Source organism: Neolamprologus multifasciatus, chromosome 12 (genome assembly GCF_963576455.1).
Source record: "Neolamprologus multifasciatus chromosome 12, fNeoMul1.2, whole genome shotgun sequence".
Classification (NCBI taxonomy): Eukaryota; Metazoa; Chordata; class Actinopteri; order Cichliformes; family Cichlidae; genus Neolamprologus; species Neolamprologus multifasciatus.
The window spans coordinates 25,811,597-25,830,905 of NC_140450.1; the positions used below are offsets into that span (position 1 = coordinate 25,811,597).

General features: G+C 42.4%; 1 protein-coding gene and 1 long non-coding RNA gene across 8 annotated transcripts in view; one reads left to right on the forward strand and one right to left on the reverse strand.

Moving 5' to 3' along the window:
* The window catches only part of mvb12bb (multivesicular body subunit 12Bb), a 35,960-nt gene extending 19,065 nt beyond the window's left edge, over positions 1-16,895 (forward strand). For 4 of the 7 annotated variants that reach the window (XM_085180626.1, XM_085180624.1, XM_085180629.1 and 1 more), the window contains 3 exons: positions 1,529-1,578; positions 12,824-12,883; positions 16,470-16,895. In XM_085180626.1, the coding sequence (XP_085036752.1) occupies positions 1,529-1,578; positions 12,824-12,883; positions 16,470-16,639 (280 nt within the window). In that variant the 3' untranslated portion in view covers positions 16,640-16,895. Of the gene's footprint in view, positions 1-1,528; positions 1,579-12,347; positions 12,407-12,823; positions 16,101-16,469 lie in introns of those variants that run through there. The other 3 variants (XM_085180628.1, XM_085180627.1, XM_085180630.1) reach the window with 3 other exon arrangements.
* Positions 913-16,992, reverse strand: LOC146507122 (uncharacterized). The gene is made up of 3 exons (XR_014877246.1): positions 16,894-16,992; positions 16,443-16,552; positions 913-13,922 (listed from the first exon to the last, which is right to left on the reverse strand). It is a non-coding gene; the product is annotated as an uncharacterized LOC146507122 (long non-coding RNA).
* Positions 16,993-19,309: the final 2,317 nt, after the last annotated feature.

Genomic DNA, 19,309 nt, shown 5'->3' on the forward strand with positions numbered 1-19,309 from the left:
ACCCTGGAGGTTGCCTGTGGAACAGTATTCCACGAGCCTAGTGGGGATTTCCACGAGTACCACATTCACTTTTTAGGTTCACAGATAAATAGCCAGACTCAATGCGGAGCTCCCTGCTCTCTGCGTCTCCTCCAAGCGCTAATATAACACCACAAACTGCGATCCCTTAAAAGACATTTAAACCGTTTGCCTCCACTTTATCACTCCGAGGGACGTCTCTGTGCTTTGAGAGACGCACACCTTTCTTCCTCAGCTCCTCAGCTGTGGAATCAACCTTTGCAGGGTAAAAGAAGTCTGCCTTGAATATGGCAATCGTTCCCACAAGATTGATGCCAACCTTTTAAAAATTCACCATTGGCCTGGATTTAACATGGCCAAATGCTGATGTAAATGAGGAGGAGAAAAAGTCGACCCTTTCATTGCAAATAAATCTGAGTTGCAGGCTTCAGCTCATAAATACCACAGCCTGTCATGAGTCTTGTTTTATTGCTCTTGATGGAAATTATTGCATTTATTTATGTCGTCCGTAGATACGAGTCTTTGCAAGTCACAACTCGCGCACGTACTAATAGAATGTGCAGATCCGGCTTTAGTCTTAATTTTTTTTTTTACGTTTTACACTCTTCGTCAGTGAAAAATTGATTATGTTTTTTCCCATAAACACACCAAAAACAGTACATAATATGCAGAACGCACTTTGTTATTTGCAGCTTCACACCTGCTCACTCCCAGAATTTGTCCTGTCTGCGTTATAATTCAGATTCCTTTTATAACCGACTTGTCTTGTTCGTGGTCTCTAACAACAAACTCGCGTGTGCTCTAATGAAAGCAATTCCCCCTTTTTTTTATTGATATCGCCAACTGCTTTGCATTATCGTTATAAGAGCATTTGTTTTATAATGCCACCGTTGCTCCCTTTACCTACAAAGCATGTCATGTTATGCAGCTCTCTTGAAGCTGTGAATTCCCCCCACCAGCACCACCACTGCTTGCTGTGGATTTATCGATCCGTAGGGGTGAGTCACAGGGTGTAATTCATGATAGCTTGATTGATGAGGATTTCAATCTTATATGGTTTGTTAACTTCAACTCCCCGCAAAGTGCATTCTGTGCTGTTTTCTGTAATACAAGGCCATGAAAGAGGGAGAGAAGAGGGAAAAAAAACAGACTTGCCTTGAATAATGGAATCTCTCAGTTCCTCCAGAATTAACAAGATCCTGCTCCAAACCCCTGCTAAAGGTCTGCTCGAGCCCCTGGGCAGCTGAGGCACAGTTTAACTTCGACCATTTCTCCTCTTCAAGTTCACCCTGTTATTTCAGTGCTCTGTTTTGCCTTTGGACATTTTAGAAAGCCCTTTGTATTTTGGAGAAGTTCTAATGCTTTTAATCCGTAAATAAATTTCCTGCTTTATTATATTTGAATTCCCGAGGGAATTTTGGGAGCACAGGTGTTCCAAAACACAAAGTTAACAAGCATTTTTCTTGTGTGTAACGTGACTGAATATTGTTGCTTTTTTTTCTCTCTCCAGCTCGAGGATTTACTCTGAGCGTCACGGCACTGGACTCTACACCATGACAGGTAAAAGGTGTCTCACTCACACACACACACAGACACGCACACACACAAACAGACACACACAAATATGCTTGTCAGTGCTATTTATGATGCTGTCACTATAGACAATTACATGAAGTGAATATTTGAATATTTCCCAGAATGCACTATGCTGTTAAACTGCTGTCAAAGTTGATATAATGCTTAATGCTTTCTGTGTCGTTTTTGCCGTTTGTAAAAACAACACAAATTTCTGGCTGTACTTGGAAAAGCAGCTCTGGCACTTGATGCTCTGTCTCAGATGTTCTCACTGCTGGATGCTGGACAGAGCTTTGCTCGTCTCAGAGAACGTGGCTTCCCGGAGGAGCTCGGCATTATGCTCAAGAGAACATTTAACAGCTGTCAAAGACGGTCCGTCACATGCCATACTTACATATACACCTTTGCATGCACTGGAGGTATTCCTTTGGCTTTGTCAAGGATAAACTCAACAACAGTTACAATGCTCCGTGACTAAAACACGCGCACATGCACACATACACACACACACACAAAAAAGGCTAATTCATTAGGAAACAGAGCTTAGACTATGACAGCCTAAGCACCACCGAGTCAGAGCCGGCTGAGACGTTCAAGTCTAAAAGAGTGTGTGAGCCACACGAGGTGAATGAGGCAGGTTTTTATCCAGCTGGAGAGAGACACCATGTGGTGAGGAATCCTCCTGCTGCTCCAGCAGAGTCCCAGGCTATGGCCGTGCTACACCCATCTTATTAAATATATAAAAACATGATGTGACATGTGGATATGTGCAGTTCAGGATACTGATTTTATTTCAGTTTTTTTTTTTTAAATGTATTTATCTTTTAAGGACCCTGAATTTAAATCCAGTGATGTTCAAACAAACAAAAAAAAAAGGAAAAGAAATACAGAAGAGACAAAGAGCGTATCATTGACAAAATTACTGATTAATACATCATTGTGCGTGTATGACAGTCATTTTCGTAGATGGTCAGGACAAGTAAGGCCCTGAAGGAGCAGACGTTACCACACAGCTGAACAGTTTGTGGCATTTGGTGTGGGATTCCTCCGCTGGGACGGGGTTTTGAGTGACAGCGAAGGAACCTGCACATACTGTACACGGCGCTGGCAGCAGTCACCATTTATCTCCAGAAAACTGTCCTTTGCAGGTGCACGCTCCCCTTCCTTCTCCTCTTTATGAGCTGGCGAGATTTTTAAGAAAAATTGATAATGGAGTTAGCCTGACACGCTTCTCGCTTTATTACTTGAGACTGCGTACCCGTCAGCCTCGGAGCGTCACACTGCGAGTGTGAGAGGACGCGCCTTCCCTTCATTAACAATATGATGGCCCGCGGACCAAGTGTGAGGTCGTAGCCGACAGCCTATTTGTGTTAATTGTTAGCATGTCGGTAGCCCCGGTGTGTGTTTGTGCGCTGGTGCATGCGCGCCTGCGTGTGTGTGGGCTGACAGCTGGCCAGGTTCGAGTTGGTCTAAAACCATGTGCGCTCTGTCAGGGTTGTACAGGCGCCTTCTTTAGGATTGATGAATTGCCTGCTTTCTTGATTAAACCCTCCGTCACTTCCCAACAAAACAAAAACCCCAACACACACACGCGCACACACACAAAAAAAGGCGAGTTGAGGGGAGGAGAGGTAACATGTCTGGGAAATCTGTCATCTGCAGTCACATCATGTACAGATGTGATGTGCAGAAGCTTTGACATTTATTACCAGAATATTAAAAACTAATTCACATTTATTTTGCAGCCCTCTTTCGCTTGACAGTTGGAGCTCATTTGAAAAGTTATCAAGTTTTCAATGCAGCTCGAACCGTTTGCTTTTCTTCCACCGCCGTTGCTTTGATCCATGCCAAGTCCCTTTGCCAATTAGGTCTTTTATTCATACCTTGGCAGAAAATCAGGATATTTTTAAAAGTAATTATACATGCATTCGAGCTATCTGTCTAAAAAGCATATGTATGATAGAATAAATAAATAAATAAATAAATAAATGTAAATGTTTTGAAAAAAAAACACAAAAAAGCAGCCCCAAACTCTAAAATAAAACCACGTTGCATCGCAGTCTGTCTTTATTACCTGCTGGACAATATATAGCATTCAGCAGGCATCCATCTGATAAAAAGGTAAATGTAATAAAAAGTAATACATTTACATATCTATAGCATTAATCAAAAATAAATAGTGACATTGGCCCTGATCTAACATAATATGGAGAGCAATTATTTCCCTATCCATTAGGGGAACTTCAATTAACATACACGAGAAGGTTCATCCTTCAGAGGAGGAGGAGGATGAGGGGGAGAAAAAAAAATAGGGAGCTGAAAATTAACTTGGGTTTGCAAAATATCTTGGCAGGATGACAGTGATTTTTGATTTTCAGGAAACAATATTAGAATTCTTATTAAACTATGTGCATCTGCTTTTAATTTGCTGCAAATAATTGGAAAATGCAATGGAGCTTTCCAATTAAAGCTCCACTTTATGCTGTTTAATAATACCCTCATAATATTATAGCTTATGAAATGACAGGTGAGTTGGTGTATGAATAAAACATAAAGCCCTGTAATAAGAGACAGAAAAAAAAGAAGAGGAAAAAAAAACGAGACAGTTGTTGGGGGGCTTTTAAATGCTCGACATAATTTGCATATATTAATCTCCTCTTTTCAGCCTTATCAAGTATTCCACTGTATTTGAAGTTAAAATAGTCGTGACAGGCAGGGGTACGCTTCGTTTTTCCATGGATTTATTACTTGTATAATTCTGGATCTTTAATAAGCCAATATGACTGATCCTCTGAGTTCTGTGGAATTTGGTTAATTGTTCCAGATGGTGCTCACTGATTATGCAAAATTACTTTCTTTCTCCTTTTTCCCCCCCTACCAACTACACTATTTCTTGATTGACTAACATGGAGAAAAAAGATTATTTTTGGCGCAGCACTTTCATTAAGAGGGTTCTCATCAGGTTTCAAACAAAAGTTCCATCTTATCTCCCTGTGTAGTTCTGGGCGAGGCTGTGCAGAGGGAGGAGATCAGCCGGCTCTTATCTCAAACCATGATGGATCTCAACTGCTTCTGCACCGCTGGGGTTATATTTTAGAATAACACAATTCTTTAGGCTGAGGGATTAAAAAACACGACCTCTGGATAGTGACACAAAAGTTATTATTAGTGTATAGCGTTCGCTTCTTTCTCCTTTCTCTCTCCAAAGATTGATGAAATTGCTAAGCAGCTGGGTTTGTCCTCCACTTGCAGCTCGGGCTCCATCCACAACTCACTAACATTCTGTTTTGCATCAGCTAAACTGAGCTGAATGAATCATTTATGGAAGTGTTATGGGGGAGGTATGGGCAGATTTACTGCCGAGCTTTTACTTTAGATGGAATGGGATTTCTATGAAACCGATCTTGATGTCTGAAGTAATGCCAAAGCTTGCATCAAGACATGAAAGGAACGCTCTTAAAACCCACGTTTTGCTTCTTAATTCCCCTGGTCAGCAAAAGGCAAAACATACAGAGAGAGAGAGGGAAAGTTCACAGGGAGAACTGTAGTATTTACATCTAATGCCTGTACAGACATTCTCAAACTACTGCTAGCAAGTCTTGATACAAAGAAGCACCTGATTACCTCATAATAAATGAATGGCATATAGTTTAGTGCTTCTGTGCTCATATTAACCTATATGTACGTTTCCCATATTGACATGGTAGCATGTCTTGGGTGGATACTGCACGCGTGAAGCAAAGATCTGGCACAAAATGCTACGGTGCAAATCCTGTGCTAAAATATAATAGCAATAAATAATGTTTTTTGTGTTAAAAAATCCAAATCCAAAATCCAAATCTCTTGAAAAAGGTTGCTTTCTCTTCACATCTCAAGCTTTGCTTCATATTTAGAATAAAGTTCGGATGGTTTGTTATGTAGATCTTGTTGTTTTCACATTTTTTGCATTATTCCAGAAAGTGTCAGTTTCTATTTTTAAACAAATGACAGGCACAACAAGTATTTCCAGTTGTAGATATAGTCAGACGTTGTGGAGTAAGACTCAGTGTCAAAAAGCACATCTGGATTAAAGGCTTTCATGCCATTCAGTCACTTTTATTCAATTAGACGATCCAGGTTTAGTAGCAAAACATGATTGATCCTGGTGCGACGGTGCCATTAAGTATTTGAGGATCAATCCTGTATAAATCCTAATGGAATTTTTGACTCCAGCATTGAGGCCCTCGGGCATTTTCTGGACCTTTATTACAGTCAAATAAGAGACTTTAAATGGCTTTGCATTTGCAGGCCAGACTGGACTCTGGAGTCTCATCCCTCATTGCTTTCTATCCATCCCTGAGATAGAAGCAGTGCTCCATTAGTTTCAGTGTCCAGACGTGGACAGGCTCAATGGATGGGCCTGTCACGGCTCCCTCATTTGCCCCATGTACAGCAGGGTTTGTTATCACACATCTAATTAGAACTTGATAAAAAATATTTCACAAAAATCCAGTCATTAAATATAGTTTAAGGAGATTTATGGTCAAATATGCCTTAAAGATCTTTTAATGGCTCTGCTGACTTGTTAAGTTTGTAATTAATGATCTTCTAATACATACTGTGGTGTGATTTAGAAAGCACAATGAGATTCTGGGAATGAAGTCGTTTTGGAAAAGGGCATCTGGGGTTCCCAGAAGCTATATTAAATGACTCTGCTCACACTGGTTTGCTTAAAACCATGAAAGTCTGCTGTGAAAAGGTTCAAACACATCCGTGTGCTTGCATAGATTGAGGCCATTTTTTTTTGTTGAGGCGCAGGGAATATTGCATTATTATGAAACGGCTGGCTTGTCGTTTTGCAATAGTCCATTAGCGTGTACAGAGAAGTTCCAAGCTCAAACGTAACAGCACTTTTATTTAGGTGCTGCAAAATATCTCTTTTCAAAGTCCACTCATCCTCACACTGTAAAAGTAATAAGCAAGTGAATATGTATCAGACTGTAAATGCATTATACTAATAACAGTCTCCTGTTTCATCAGGAGAGTAATGGTGTCCTTATTAGCATAATTAATGACAAATGGCAGTGCAGCATTGGTGGATTGGTTCTAGGGGATGATAAATTGGTGGATGCCCAGGTTAGTGGCTGCCAAGGAGGCCTCTTTGGCTGTCATCCCTCCTGCTTCCGCTCTGGCACAGTTCATTACTCACTGTGTGAGATGCCACTTTACATTGCTTGGTACTGTGAGCATGGAGAACTTAATAATACCACCCACAACCACATAGGGCCTGCTGCTTTACCCACAGTCCAGAGGGCAAGTAGCTCAGCAAGGGCTTGGGGGTTGTGGAGGAGCAGGGCTACATGGGAATCATCTCCTGCAGCTGCACTGATCAAAACAGATCACGCGTCAGTCGATACTTCAGGGGAGCTGGGGCCATATGACCAAGTCTCCAGTGCTGGTGAGTGTTTCTTGTTAGGATTTCTGGGGCTCACCACATCCCTCGCATCATTACGGGTTAGTTTGCCCACAGAACCGCTAATTAAGAGGGGATTTGTGTAATTGTGCCTTCTGCTGTGTCCCATCCGGCACATGCAATTTACTGTCAGCCCTCTGCCAGCTTTTACACTTGTCCAGAGAGGCGTACCCCATTTATACACACATTCTGCTGCACATTTACCAGCAGCCACAGCTAGGGATCAATGCCAATGCCATGGCAGTGTCTTAAAACACACTGTGCTGCTGATTAAAATCTGATTGTCCATTTAATTTCATGAGAGTTCAGCCCAGCCAGCAAGGAGGGTTCTCTCTGTACTTCTCTAGCATTAAGTGCTTTAGAGGAATGACTAAAACAGGTTTTAAACCAAGTGACCGAACAGCCTCGGTGCTTTACGCTAAATAGCCAGTGCTACATATACAGGCTCGGTCTTGAGAAGTTATCACACATGTACGCACCCCCTCAGAGCGCTCTGCGTTATGCAGCGGTGTTTGTGGCCAAGGCACCGTAAGTGTTGCTGGCTCTGCCCACTTTCTGGAAGACTGATGGACCAGCGCCCGACTGAGGCTGTCGGCTGGCTCCCTACCCACAACCAGATTTCAAGGACTGCTTGTCACAGATGGAAAAATAAGTGGGTCATTCTACATAAGCATGTCGTTTTGCACCCCTCTGGTAACAAAGAGCAAAATTTTAACACTGGTGAATTCAACAATAAAGCAGTTTATTCAGACTCCATTTGAGTCTGTTGCTAGTTCTGTCTCGTTACTTTTTGGTACTTGTCACGAAAATCTCAGTTGCAGCTCTGCTTACAGTTTGACTATAAAGCCAATTTCATATCTCATTCTATTTATACACTGCATATGTTAGGAAAGTAACTGTTTTACTTAATTTAATGGATTAAAGATCAAAATAAGCAGTCAAGTGGACAAAGAGTGAGTTTTAAAAAAATGGTGCAGTTTCTCTCCACTCCCTCGATGCTTTCCTTCCACGATTCCTGAACTCTGTAGCAGCCCCAGCCTGTAGCATGCAACCATAAATGCATTCATCCACTGGATCTTATGCGGCGCACTCTTAGTGCTTCAGAAACCTTTTAAGCTTGTTTACGTTTTTTAAGCGTTAGGTCGAAATGAAATTAATATTTCAGTATAAACTAACTGACTGACTGTCGGGAGAATTGCGAGAGAAGCTCGCACACACTGCTGCCGTGAGACCGCTGCGGAAACAAACTGCACACAGCCGGCAGAAAGAAAATAAAAATAGATTATCAGAAACCCTCAACATCACTTCAGCGTGGGATCTATTTTAATATCAGCGTTTTACGCTCTTTTTTAGAATGTTAATCGACTCCCCGGTAAACATTTTAATAATTTAAAAAGTTACATTTCCGCTATTGCAAAGTTTTTTTTCACTCATCTGTCTAGAGGGGTTGAAAAAGTAAGGAGGAAAAAAAAAGATAAAAGAAAAAGAATGGGTTTCATAGAGCCATAGTCATTAAAAGAATCTGAAAATAGCAACTCGCTATCATCTGTTCTCATAGCACGGGTCAGGAGCTCTGACACCTCCAAAATTCCTCCTGTCAGGGTAGGGGGCCATTTGTATTCTCTCTCATTAGGCAATTTGACTAATGACCTGCCGTGGCTGCAGAGCTACTGAGGGACCCAGAGCCTCGCGCCCTCTCTCTTGCAGCAGCCTGAACACACACCCTCTATTGGAATGGCACAGATGGCAAGCCCGGGCGACAAAATAAACTACAATATGTCTCCGAGATGCTGTCAGGCCTGGGCACTATTTCTCATGTCAGACTCAGGCTAAGGGCTGTGAGTGGGCATAGGGGGTCCTCCTCCAGCTCTCTGTTCATCTACTCACCATTATCTGCAGAGGTGACAGAGAGCAGGGTCTGCAGCAGCTAGAATAGCATTTCCATGGTCTGCATAAAAAATCCAACTCAAATTGAGAGTCGCACCGACAGGGGAGGCAGTGCCATGTCTAGCTCTGGCTACACACAGAGAAAAAAGCAGCATCCAATTGTTTGGCATATGAAATGCAGCAGCCACCAGATAAAGCTTTAACCTTTTTTTTTTTAAATTATTATTTCTATTTTCAGATTATTTTGTGACACAAAACAATAGATGGCAGCTCGATCACGAGTAAAAACTTGTAAAAGACGTTCATTTGCACTTTTCGCATAATCGCCCTGATTCCGCCTCCCCGCCCCCACCCCCTCTCCAATTCAGCTGCGAGACAGATTCACCCAAGTAATCATACTAGACAGAGATCAATGCAATTCTGCTGAATTAGTGAAGTGTAAAATAAAAGTTCATCAACATTCCTAAAGTGCGACTCTCCAGTTGTGGTTCAGGTAATATGGGGTATGCTCGATCACCCACGCATATTTTTCCATCAGTCAGTGTCGGAGCACAACTCGGTGTGGTTTATGTGTTCGTGTGCGTGTGTCTGTGGGTATGCCGCTGCTTGCGTTGCACGCGGCCATGTTTGTTAGAGCCCTGGAAATGCAATGTATGGCACTGCTGAAAACCTGGGTGACAGTGCATCCAACAATGGAAGAGTGAGGGATTAGTGCTCAGCCCAGCGTACGAGGGAGCCCTTCCCGCCCTGAAACAGCCATTCATCTGTGCCCAGGGGCTGGAGATGACAATGCAGCCATTGCTCATCGCACCTGACGGAGCCATTAATAAGGCGATGATCCACACGGGGCCTGTGCTGACTTCGTTCTTTACACTACAATCACTCAATCCGCAGGGTCCTCCTTACTTAACACCACCTCTGTGTTCACTGCCACCATCATCATCATCATCATCATCACCATCATCATCTTAGACGCTATGCCAAAATTCCTTCCAGATGTTTTTGTGCTGAATATACTGACAGGCTCCAAATGCCAAATAACTGCCCAGTTCCCCGCACTGCAATGCACTCATGAGTTAATGGAGTGTAGCGGGGCCATTTAAGCAGCTAGAACATGCTTCATACTGGGATTCCTGCTCAGAAGATTGGATTTACATTATTTTTGCCCTTTGCACCTTCAGATTTCTCCTCAGTACAGCATCCATTCCTTACCACCAAGTCACCACCCGTGCTTTTCCATTTGTCTGGATGTAAGATAGCCTCTCTGGTATAGATGGAAGAGGAATACAAAGTGGGATCTGGTTTTAAATGTAATCCTTGAGCAATAAAGAAACTCTCTGGCCTTCAGCACTGTCCATTCATCTGTCTGTGCCACGCAGATCCATCAGCAGCTACAATCTACGCTTCCCATTGCTGGCTATTGATTCAGATGTATTCTCCCTGCCTACTTGTGCCTGGCGTTGGTACTCCCAGCAACAGAGTGCATGTTTATTCACTTGTAGTCCCGAGCTTGAACAAGCCATCATGCCTACCTAGTTGCCCTCTGCTTCAAATAGCAACGCATTCAAAACCGCTGCAGGGAGATGAGATCGGGCTCAATGTGTTTTTACTCCTAGCACCTATAAGACCTACTTGTGACATCGCTTGCTTGATAGTAATGTCTCTTGATTTTGAACCAGTCTGAACTATTCTAAATATTGGATTTGTTACCAGAAAATTGAATGGTGGTGCACAGAGGAGGAATAACTTTGGTGATCCACCGACTTTCCTGAAATGCAATCATTTTGATAATGCAGGAACTCTTCATCTAACGCCAATCAGCTCAAATTTATATCATATATGGACTCACATGACATTTTTCAACAAAGGCTTGTGACGCCTTAAGACTGTGTTTGTGTCTCCTTCGGGAATCATGTGTTAACTGTACCACAGAAGTGCTAGCTTTGTTAAGTGCTAATTAGTGTAACAATTCCAAATTAGTCTGTTATTTTTGCAATTATGTACACAGAACTTTTTTACCTTTATTTACCCGAGAGAGAGAGAGTTGAAATCAGCAGGAGCGCTCTGGGCTGGGATAGGCAGGGGAAACAGGGGCTCATGGAGAACAGCAGCACAGGGGCAAAGTACAAAACGGCTATCACGGTTGCAGAGTCTTGCTACTGCTGCACTTTTTACTACGGGAGATGATTGGAATCCGAGGAAGTGAGCGAGCTTTCCTGCGGTCACGCAGGGCGCGGGTCACGCTTTGATTACAAAGATCACATTGTGCTGCACTTGTGCGGAAAGTGCCAAACCGTGGATCTGTGTAATAACCTAGAAAAAAAAAAGAAAGGGAAAGCAACTCGCATAAGTGTCAAAGTGAGGGATATTTTAGAATTTCATAATTTTCAGATATTGCTGTGTGAACAGGAAAAGGCCAAAAGGAGTTTCAGCCCCCCCCCCTCATCCCTTCCACCCCCAAAACGATGACTCATGAACAGCTCTGGCTTACGTTTATGAGTTCCGTTTCCTGTGCCAGCGCCTGATGGACTGCGGGTGAAAGAACACCAGTTGGAAGCTCGGCCTCTTGATATTTGGGGCTCGCGTTGAAGTCGACTGCAGCAAGTTTTGTGCCTCCAGATTTGGGAGTTTTCTAATGAAGCCGAGCAGCTGCAGTTTTCCCTTCAGTCTGGAAACGAGAGGCTTTGTGTCTCTTGTCACCCTGTGTTAATTTGGGCCCTAATGTATTTTATAAACAAAGGGCTGCTCTCTAGCCTGACAGTCGTGACACCTTGATTCCAGTGCAGGATGCATGCAGGACGGGGTTACACCATTAATAATCAACTGGCAGCCATCACACCATTTTAACCACGATCATTATGATAAAGGGCATACACTTAATTACAGGCCTGCTTAATTATAGCTCTGTTGAAGCTCGTTTGTTTGGTCAAATGCTAATTATACCACCACGCTCTTGGCAAGTCCTCATTTCAATCCACTTTTTTTGCCAGCTGAACAGTGCGGCTTATTTTCATGCAAATTTGATATCTGGTGAATGTTTTGTCTCTCTTCTTTCCGCTTTTCTGTGCCTAGTGTGAGTGTGTCTTTGTTTCGGAGGTGAACATCTCTCAGACAAGACGGAATCTGGAATAATCAAGAGTAATTAAACTGGAAGAGGGCTGGGAAAGGGCTGGGTTGGAGGAGAGAGAGTGGAGGTGCTCAAATACAGCGGAGAATAAAAAAAAAAAAAAGCCTTTCATCTTCTCTCCGTAGACGGAAGGAAGGGAGGTGTCAGGGTGGCTGGGGATGTTGATAGCTTTGCTGTTTTTATAATCCCACGTTTAGTCTCGTGGAGATTCTTGGGATCAAGAGTGGGGAGTAATATGTTTATGTATAAAAGTCAGACTTCAACTTTGTTTTTTGGGTTTTTTTGCAGCTTTGGATGATGTGCCCTTTGTGATCTCGGAGAAGTTTTCGCGAAAAAACCCCAAAGAGGTAAAAAAAAAAACAAATAAATAAATCAAAAGGTTTCGTGGCTCTAGTGACAAACTGCAAAATGATTTCTTATGAAGGTGCCGATGATTTTTCCTACAAACTCTCTTCAGGTGAACACTAGTTCTGTCCTTTTCTTCCTTTCTTCGCCTTTTTTTCTCCCTATTCTTTCCTTTTCCTTTCCTCCAGACTGAGTGATGAATGCGTGCAGTCAGGCAGAGCTGGCTCAATGCAGTCCATTTGGCTGGCTGGCGGTGGTTGTCACTATAGCCCCGTTTGTATTGACACAGAGAGGGAGAGGATTAAAGATTTTAAGCATGCTTACTTAGCCATGAGCCTAACCGCCATGTTTCTTGTGTGTTTTTTTCTTTCTTCCCCCTTCTCCTTCTCCCTCCTCCTCTCCCCTGCTTTTGATTTCAGATGCAGCAAGTCAATTTAATGGGCATTACGATCAAATCCCTGGCAGACATCGAGGAGGAAGTGAGTAGAGGCTGCAATGCTCGGCTGCCGCTGATGCCGCTGGCCCAGAATGCAAAGCAAACGGTCTTGGGGTTGTAATTAAGTGTCTGAGACAGCGAGGCCCTGTTGGCTCCACTAAGCCCCAATTGAATAAAAGCACGGCCAAGCTAGGCAGCCATTCTTTCTTAAAAGCTTCGTATCCTGTTCCAAAACACTTGACTTATATTCCCCCAATTCTACTCTCCCCCCCCCCCCTCCCCCACCTCTCACACAGCTCAATCGAGAATCTCGCAAGCAGCGCCGTACATCTTAAGGAGCCTTTTTCCGGTCACATAAACTTTTTAAGTTTCCAATCAGCTTTGCAGTTAAAAATAAATAAATAAAAAGTTAAGAGATCACGCCGTGTGAGTAGAAAGCGCCACAAAGCCCTCCACATTTCTGATGAAACACTGTAGCCTACAGGCATTCGTATGAAGCAGATCAGCTGTGTGCGGCAGCTCCTTCTTTGGAGCTCATGTGTTTGTGATGGCAAAGAGAAAGAGAGCCGCTATGTCTTTGTGTGAGCGAGCGTGCGCGTGCGAATGTGTGTAGGTGTGCATGTGCTTTAAAGAGAGTGACAACCCCCCTTCTCTCTCATTAGCACGGTATCTCGGTATCAGAACTGCCAGGAAGTGACAGACCACTGTAAAAGAACAGGTGCTGTTGGGTTTGAGATGTGTTACAGAGCAAACACTCCCTCATCAAACCGGGTGTCTGTTCTGCACTCTGCCTCTGTCTTCTGTCATATACTATCCAAATCACACAGAGTCGCCATCTTGTCATATGGTCATCTGAATGAAGCTCATTGTCAGCACAGGTATTAATGGCATGTACATATATGTGTATGTGAGTGTGTGTGTGTGTGTGTCCGGGTTGGAGACAGCCTGACTGCTCATCCTATATGTTCTTTTCTCCCCCCCCCCTTCTTCCTCTCCCCTCTTCTCATCCTTCCTCCTCTCCTCCTCCTCCTTCCTTTCTTCTCCGAGAGTGTGATTAGCAGGAGGACACATGGTGAGCTGAGCTGGGGAAGAGAAGGGAAGGGCATGAGAAATCATTAATTACAGCCGCGCTGGAGCTGATGAAGTAAATGTGAGATAGTGTAACACACAAGATTTAGTGAAGTGGACGACAGCACAAGATTAATGGTGGGGCCAGGCTGATGAGGATGAAGTCACAGCTTAGCTTGATAATTAGTTTCCAAGTGGAAACATCCCTCACCATTGTGTTATTTTTACTTCTCTCCTCTTATTATTACCCCACAATGATATCTGCAGGACAAAGGAGGGGGTGGGGGGTGGAAACGTAGTCTGTGATATTCTCGCAAACACGCTGGAAAACATCCTGTCTGTAAATTTTCTCCTTTTTTTTTCTGGGTCTGTGCTACATTATTAATTTAATATCCACCGTGTTTTCTTTTCTTTTCTTTTCTCGTCTTTCTTTTCTCCAGGCTGCTAAAGAAGCAGAACTTTATTCGTGGTTGTATAAAACAAAACAAGACAAAAAAAGGCAGCTGTTTTGGATCTAATTGTCCCTCAGCTGGAAGTAGATTTCTTCTTCTCTTGTCCAGAAGAGGTCACTGTCCGTGCCTCACTGTAGGGCTCCTTCTCTTTTTTTCCTCCCTTATTCAGAAACTGGAGGCGCTTTCTGCACAGAACCTAATTGCCTCCTTTTTAAATCCCTTTAAAATTATAGATTCATGGAAGAGATGCGCTTTCCAGAATTCTACATATGCACATGTAATTGAGGAAAACTGTTGTAATCACAGCCACAGTTGTAGATAAGACCATTTCCTAACAGGCATCACTTAAGCCATGTCTCAGATGATGTTGGTTCCAGCAATTAGGCATTCTTTTCATTTCCCAAATGACTCGCAAAACTTGCGGATATTATAATTGCTTTTAGCCACGCATATCTAATTTGTGTCTTTTTAAGTGTTAATTAGTAAGCGATTTAAAGTGACGTCTTTATGTAGTTTGCTCTGCTGAAAAATGTTGTTGGCGGCTGGCTAATGATTTTCAGAGGGAGTACGTTAGGGTGGAAAAGAAGTGTGTATCCACACATGACAAGATTTTCATTAGCACCTATGTATGATTAGTTTTCAGTGCTTGTGGGGAGTTGGGTGTGTGTGTGTGTGTGTGTGTGCGTGTGTGTGCTTCTCTTCCTGCTTATGTTTGCGTGACTGTGCGTTTCCATGTGAATGTATGGCAGGACAGTAGTGTACAGGGGGTATGTGAGAGGGAGAGCTCCAAATAGAGGTGGAATTAATGAAGACAACATGTCACATATTTTTGGCAGTGGAGCAGGGACAGGAAATGAAGCCCGGCTCGTCTGGGTGACTGCCGCCCATGTTCTAGTGTGTCACTGTCCTGTCAGCCTGTGTGTAAAACTGGCAGACATTGATACATGCTCTCCCTGATAACACCCCATTCCCCCATCCATCATCCACACTCACACACGTACACGCAGGAATATTTATTTACTGTGCCAGATGTTAGAGACTGAATTTTTGTGTGGTGTTGGTGGCGGTGAAGTGGGGGAAGGCAGAATTTCTTTTCGCAAATAACGGGCTTGTGATATGTGACAGCTTTTGGGTAAGTTGCAGATTCCCCCCTCAAGTAGATGAAAATGAGGAAAGGTGGTGCTTTGAATCCGGAGAAGCCGATTTCAGCCATTGTGGCTCTGTGGAGTCAGTTGGAGAAACTTATTTGAGTGATCATACAGCATCACCTAGTGCTGCGTTGCAGTAATAACAGCTGTCGAACTTGGTGGAGTGGGCACAACTTTTGGTGCAAAAGTTTCCAGAAAGCGCTCACAAACAAAATCATGAAAACTTCCAGTATTTCAGAGATGTCGTTTAATAATTTAGGGCCAACAGTGTTCTTGTTTTTGGCTTCTTTTTTTTTTCAGATCACACACCACAGCCACCACAAATTTAACATGTGCACATCACCTGTGCACTTGCAGTCATTTTTTTATGATGGTTAATCGAAGCCAGAGATTGAGTGGCTCCGAAAACTGACTGAATGAAAACATTTAAATTTATAAACCACACCTTTGCAGAGGTATTCATTAATGTCAGTCTGTAGCGTTTCCATATCAAGGCCAAAAACATTTGACATTCAGTGTTATATTTTTTTAAACATGACATCACAGGTTTGTGGCACTAAAATTTTAATTCTACTCAGTTGGATTTTGATCTTTTTGGAAAAACTAATTTAAATAATAAACATGCATAAAATCTTTGAAACAAAACAAAAAAATGAAGCATTTCCTGTCGTTAACGCCACAGAAGTCAACAGTGTTTCAGGCTCTCACTTTATTTTGAGCATTGTCCATGCCAAGCCACAAGGGGGCAGTGGTTCTGTTTAGTTTCTCAGTCTTTGGGGAAAGTAGCAAATTATTCTTTAATGTTAAATCAGTTTGTTTTTTAGTTTATAGTTATGAAAATGTTTGACTGTAACATTTGATTTTTGGTGGATTTGCTGCTTGATGTAATTGTTGGTGATGTTTTTAATCTGTTTATGAACAGTGTGTGTACCACCTCTTTGTATTCTTCTTCTCTTTGCAGTTTCAGTACAACTTCAGCACAGAGCGAAGCATTGTTCTGTAACTTGTCACCGAACCTCGTCTCAGCTGACAGAGTCACAGCGACTGAGAGAGTACAGACGGACAAAGGGGATTATTCAGAACAATCATGAACTATCAAATTACACCACAATTTTCAATTGTGTAATTTAAAAAAAGGGGAAAAAATAACCCTTATGGAGATACTGGGATGATGGATTGTATTTAAATAATTCAATACTTTGAATATTTTAAATAGTTGCTACAACTGTGCACAATTAAATTTGACAAAATAATTTATTTTTCATGAAGGTTACTTTTCTAAATTTGCATTTTGTCTTATTTCACCCATCACGTTCAAAGTTAATCTTTTCTAGTTAGTATTCCTGGATAGATTCATTCATAAAAGTATGTTAGCTGTGACTCACATATTGCTCATCAGGGTAACGGGTACATGCTGACAGTAAGTAGCAGTCGGAGTGGAACAGAGAGGCAGCTTCATCACACACGAAAAGGCCAGTCTAACGTTCATTTCCCAGCAGAAGCATCTTTCCGTCAAGAGGTTTATCATGAGCAGCGCGCTGCAAGAATGAGCAGAGCCTTGGGACACGGGAGCGCTTACCCCAGGCGCCCACCCACGTCAGCAGTGACTCCTCCACTGAGTCACCGAGAACAGTTTCAGATGCCATATATATTCACCCAGCTGCAGTTTGCTACAGGAAACTGGTTAGGAAAATCAATTCGAGGGTTTTATAAAGCTGATTTTCAAATATTGTAATATTTATTTGCATATTTTTTTCTTAATATTCAAAGCATTAAAAACAAACCTACATGAAATTATTTGTTTATCTTTTTTTTTTAAATAAACTAAACAACACCCTGCTGCCACATAGAGGTTAAATTTAGAAGCAGAATTTACACTTGAGTACTGAGACATAACTTGTCTCCTTTTTCTTCATGTGTAATTTGCAACTAATTAAATTGCGAAAGAATCCATTCTCACATTTGTGCAGGGGTAATTAGTATCAGAAAGTCGTGAATAGATAAATGTCGCTGTTGGTAATTAGAGTCTTATAGTGCTAATCATACTGCATTGTGAACTTTTGCATTCAGAATTACTGAAGACTTCTGATATTTGCAGGTGTCCAGCATAGCACACAACAGGTGATGTCTCCGTGTGAGCGTTTGCTTTGACTGCTCTGTTTAGAGGACTCCTCTGCACAGACGACCGCTTTCTTCATGAAGAGGTGACACTTATGTAAGCACGGTGACAGCCCCGTCCCCCGCTGCGTGTAAAGTGCACATATACAGTTTACCGTACGTTTTCAGATTCACACTTACACTGTACAAGCAAAGGTGATCATTAATGTATGTGAACAATGAAGTATTTGATTAATTTGATATTAATAGTGCTTATAATAATTAATCCCCTGCCAAGTTTTTTTTTTATATTTTTTGTTTTAACTAAATTTGGTGATAATATTATTTTTTAACTAGTAATTTAAAAAATGACAGATAGCAAATATCTTATTTCTGTGCCATGGAGCATTATTATAGAAGACTTGTAAGCAAACTGATTGATTAGAATGACCGTGGGTACTGCAGTTTAAGAGTCAGTGTCATTCATACCCTTCTGCTATTCGACCAGGACATCTGTAGGGCTGTTTTAGCGGGTTTATAACATTAAAACTGGAACCAGTTTCAGATATGTGCAAGTCTGAAAACTTTAATCTAGAAAACATCATGCTGAGGGAAAAAAATGGCTAATTTAGAAATGCTGTCATCACATAGTTTGTCCAGCAGAGCGCCTCAGACTCCATTGTGTCCCAGCGCTGAATACATACATATATATATTCACCAAAGTGCCAAGTTTGACTGGAAACAGTCCCCAGCAAATCTCCTTTTCATCATAGGATTTTCATTAGAAGTGTTGGGTATTACAGAACTTTTGAATACTGCCAGCTTTGAAACATGCAGCTCCTAATTTGCAGAAACTGCACTTTCTCTGTTTTTCTCAGTGTCACAATGTTTTGTTTCAGGAGATGGACAGCAGGCAGAGTGACATGTTACTCGTGGAGGCCAGATGTGCACGTTTAGATGAAGCTTATCACTAGTTTTGCTTTCATGGTAAAAAAAAGTCTTGTAGCTGAAAGCTCCAGATGGGCAAAGGCAGGGCAAAGACCAGCCTCGAGAGTGCTGTCCATCAAAAAACAGCCTCACATGTTTTCACTCCTCCTTTTGCTCGGCTTCATGATATGAGAAATGATGAAACAACCTGCCTTTGGACCCCACTGGTTTTTAGATGAAGGTGCAATAGTTAGGAGCTGCTGTCTCTAAGCTTTTCACACATGACAAATCTGTTTCAAGGCACCTGCACTCCTTAGTTATCTCTGACCTATCAGACCTACTTAAGGCTTCTCAGTCAATAGCTTTGCACTGCCTGGAGGATTTGGCTCAGCTAAAGTTGAACTGAGCTGCAGAGCAGCACATCAAAGCCCCACCCTCTGTGAGTCGACCAGATGTCCCATGGTCATTTTTAAACTCACACCCCGGTGCATGACATGGAGCAGTGAGCAAGCATGTAGACAGAGCTGGATGGGCCGCTTGGAAATTGGAAAAGGAAGCCTGTATTTATGAGGTGGTTTGAGGTGCTGTGTTAAGACAGGCTTAGACTGCCACTCTGCCTCTGACAGCTCTGTTTCCCCCTGAGCTGTGGTGACCAGAGACTGAGTGAGGTGAAGCAGTAAAGGCAGGAGGCCTGTCAAAGAACACTCAGAACCAAGATGGACCCAAAGTGGACTATCTTAAGCAGGTGACGCATCGAATCACATTACCAGAAGATGC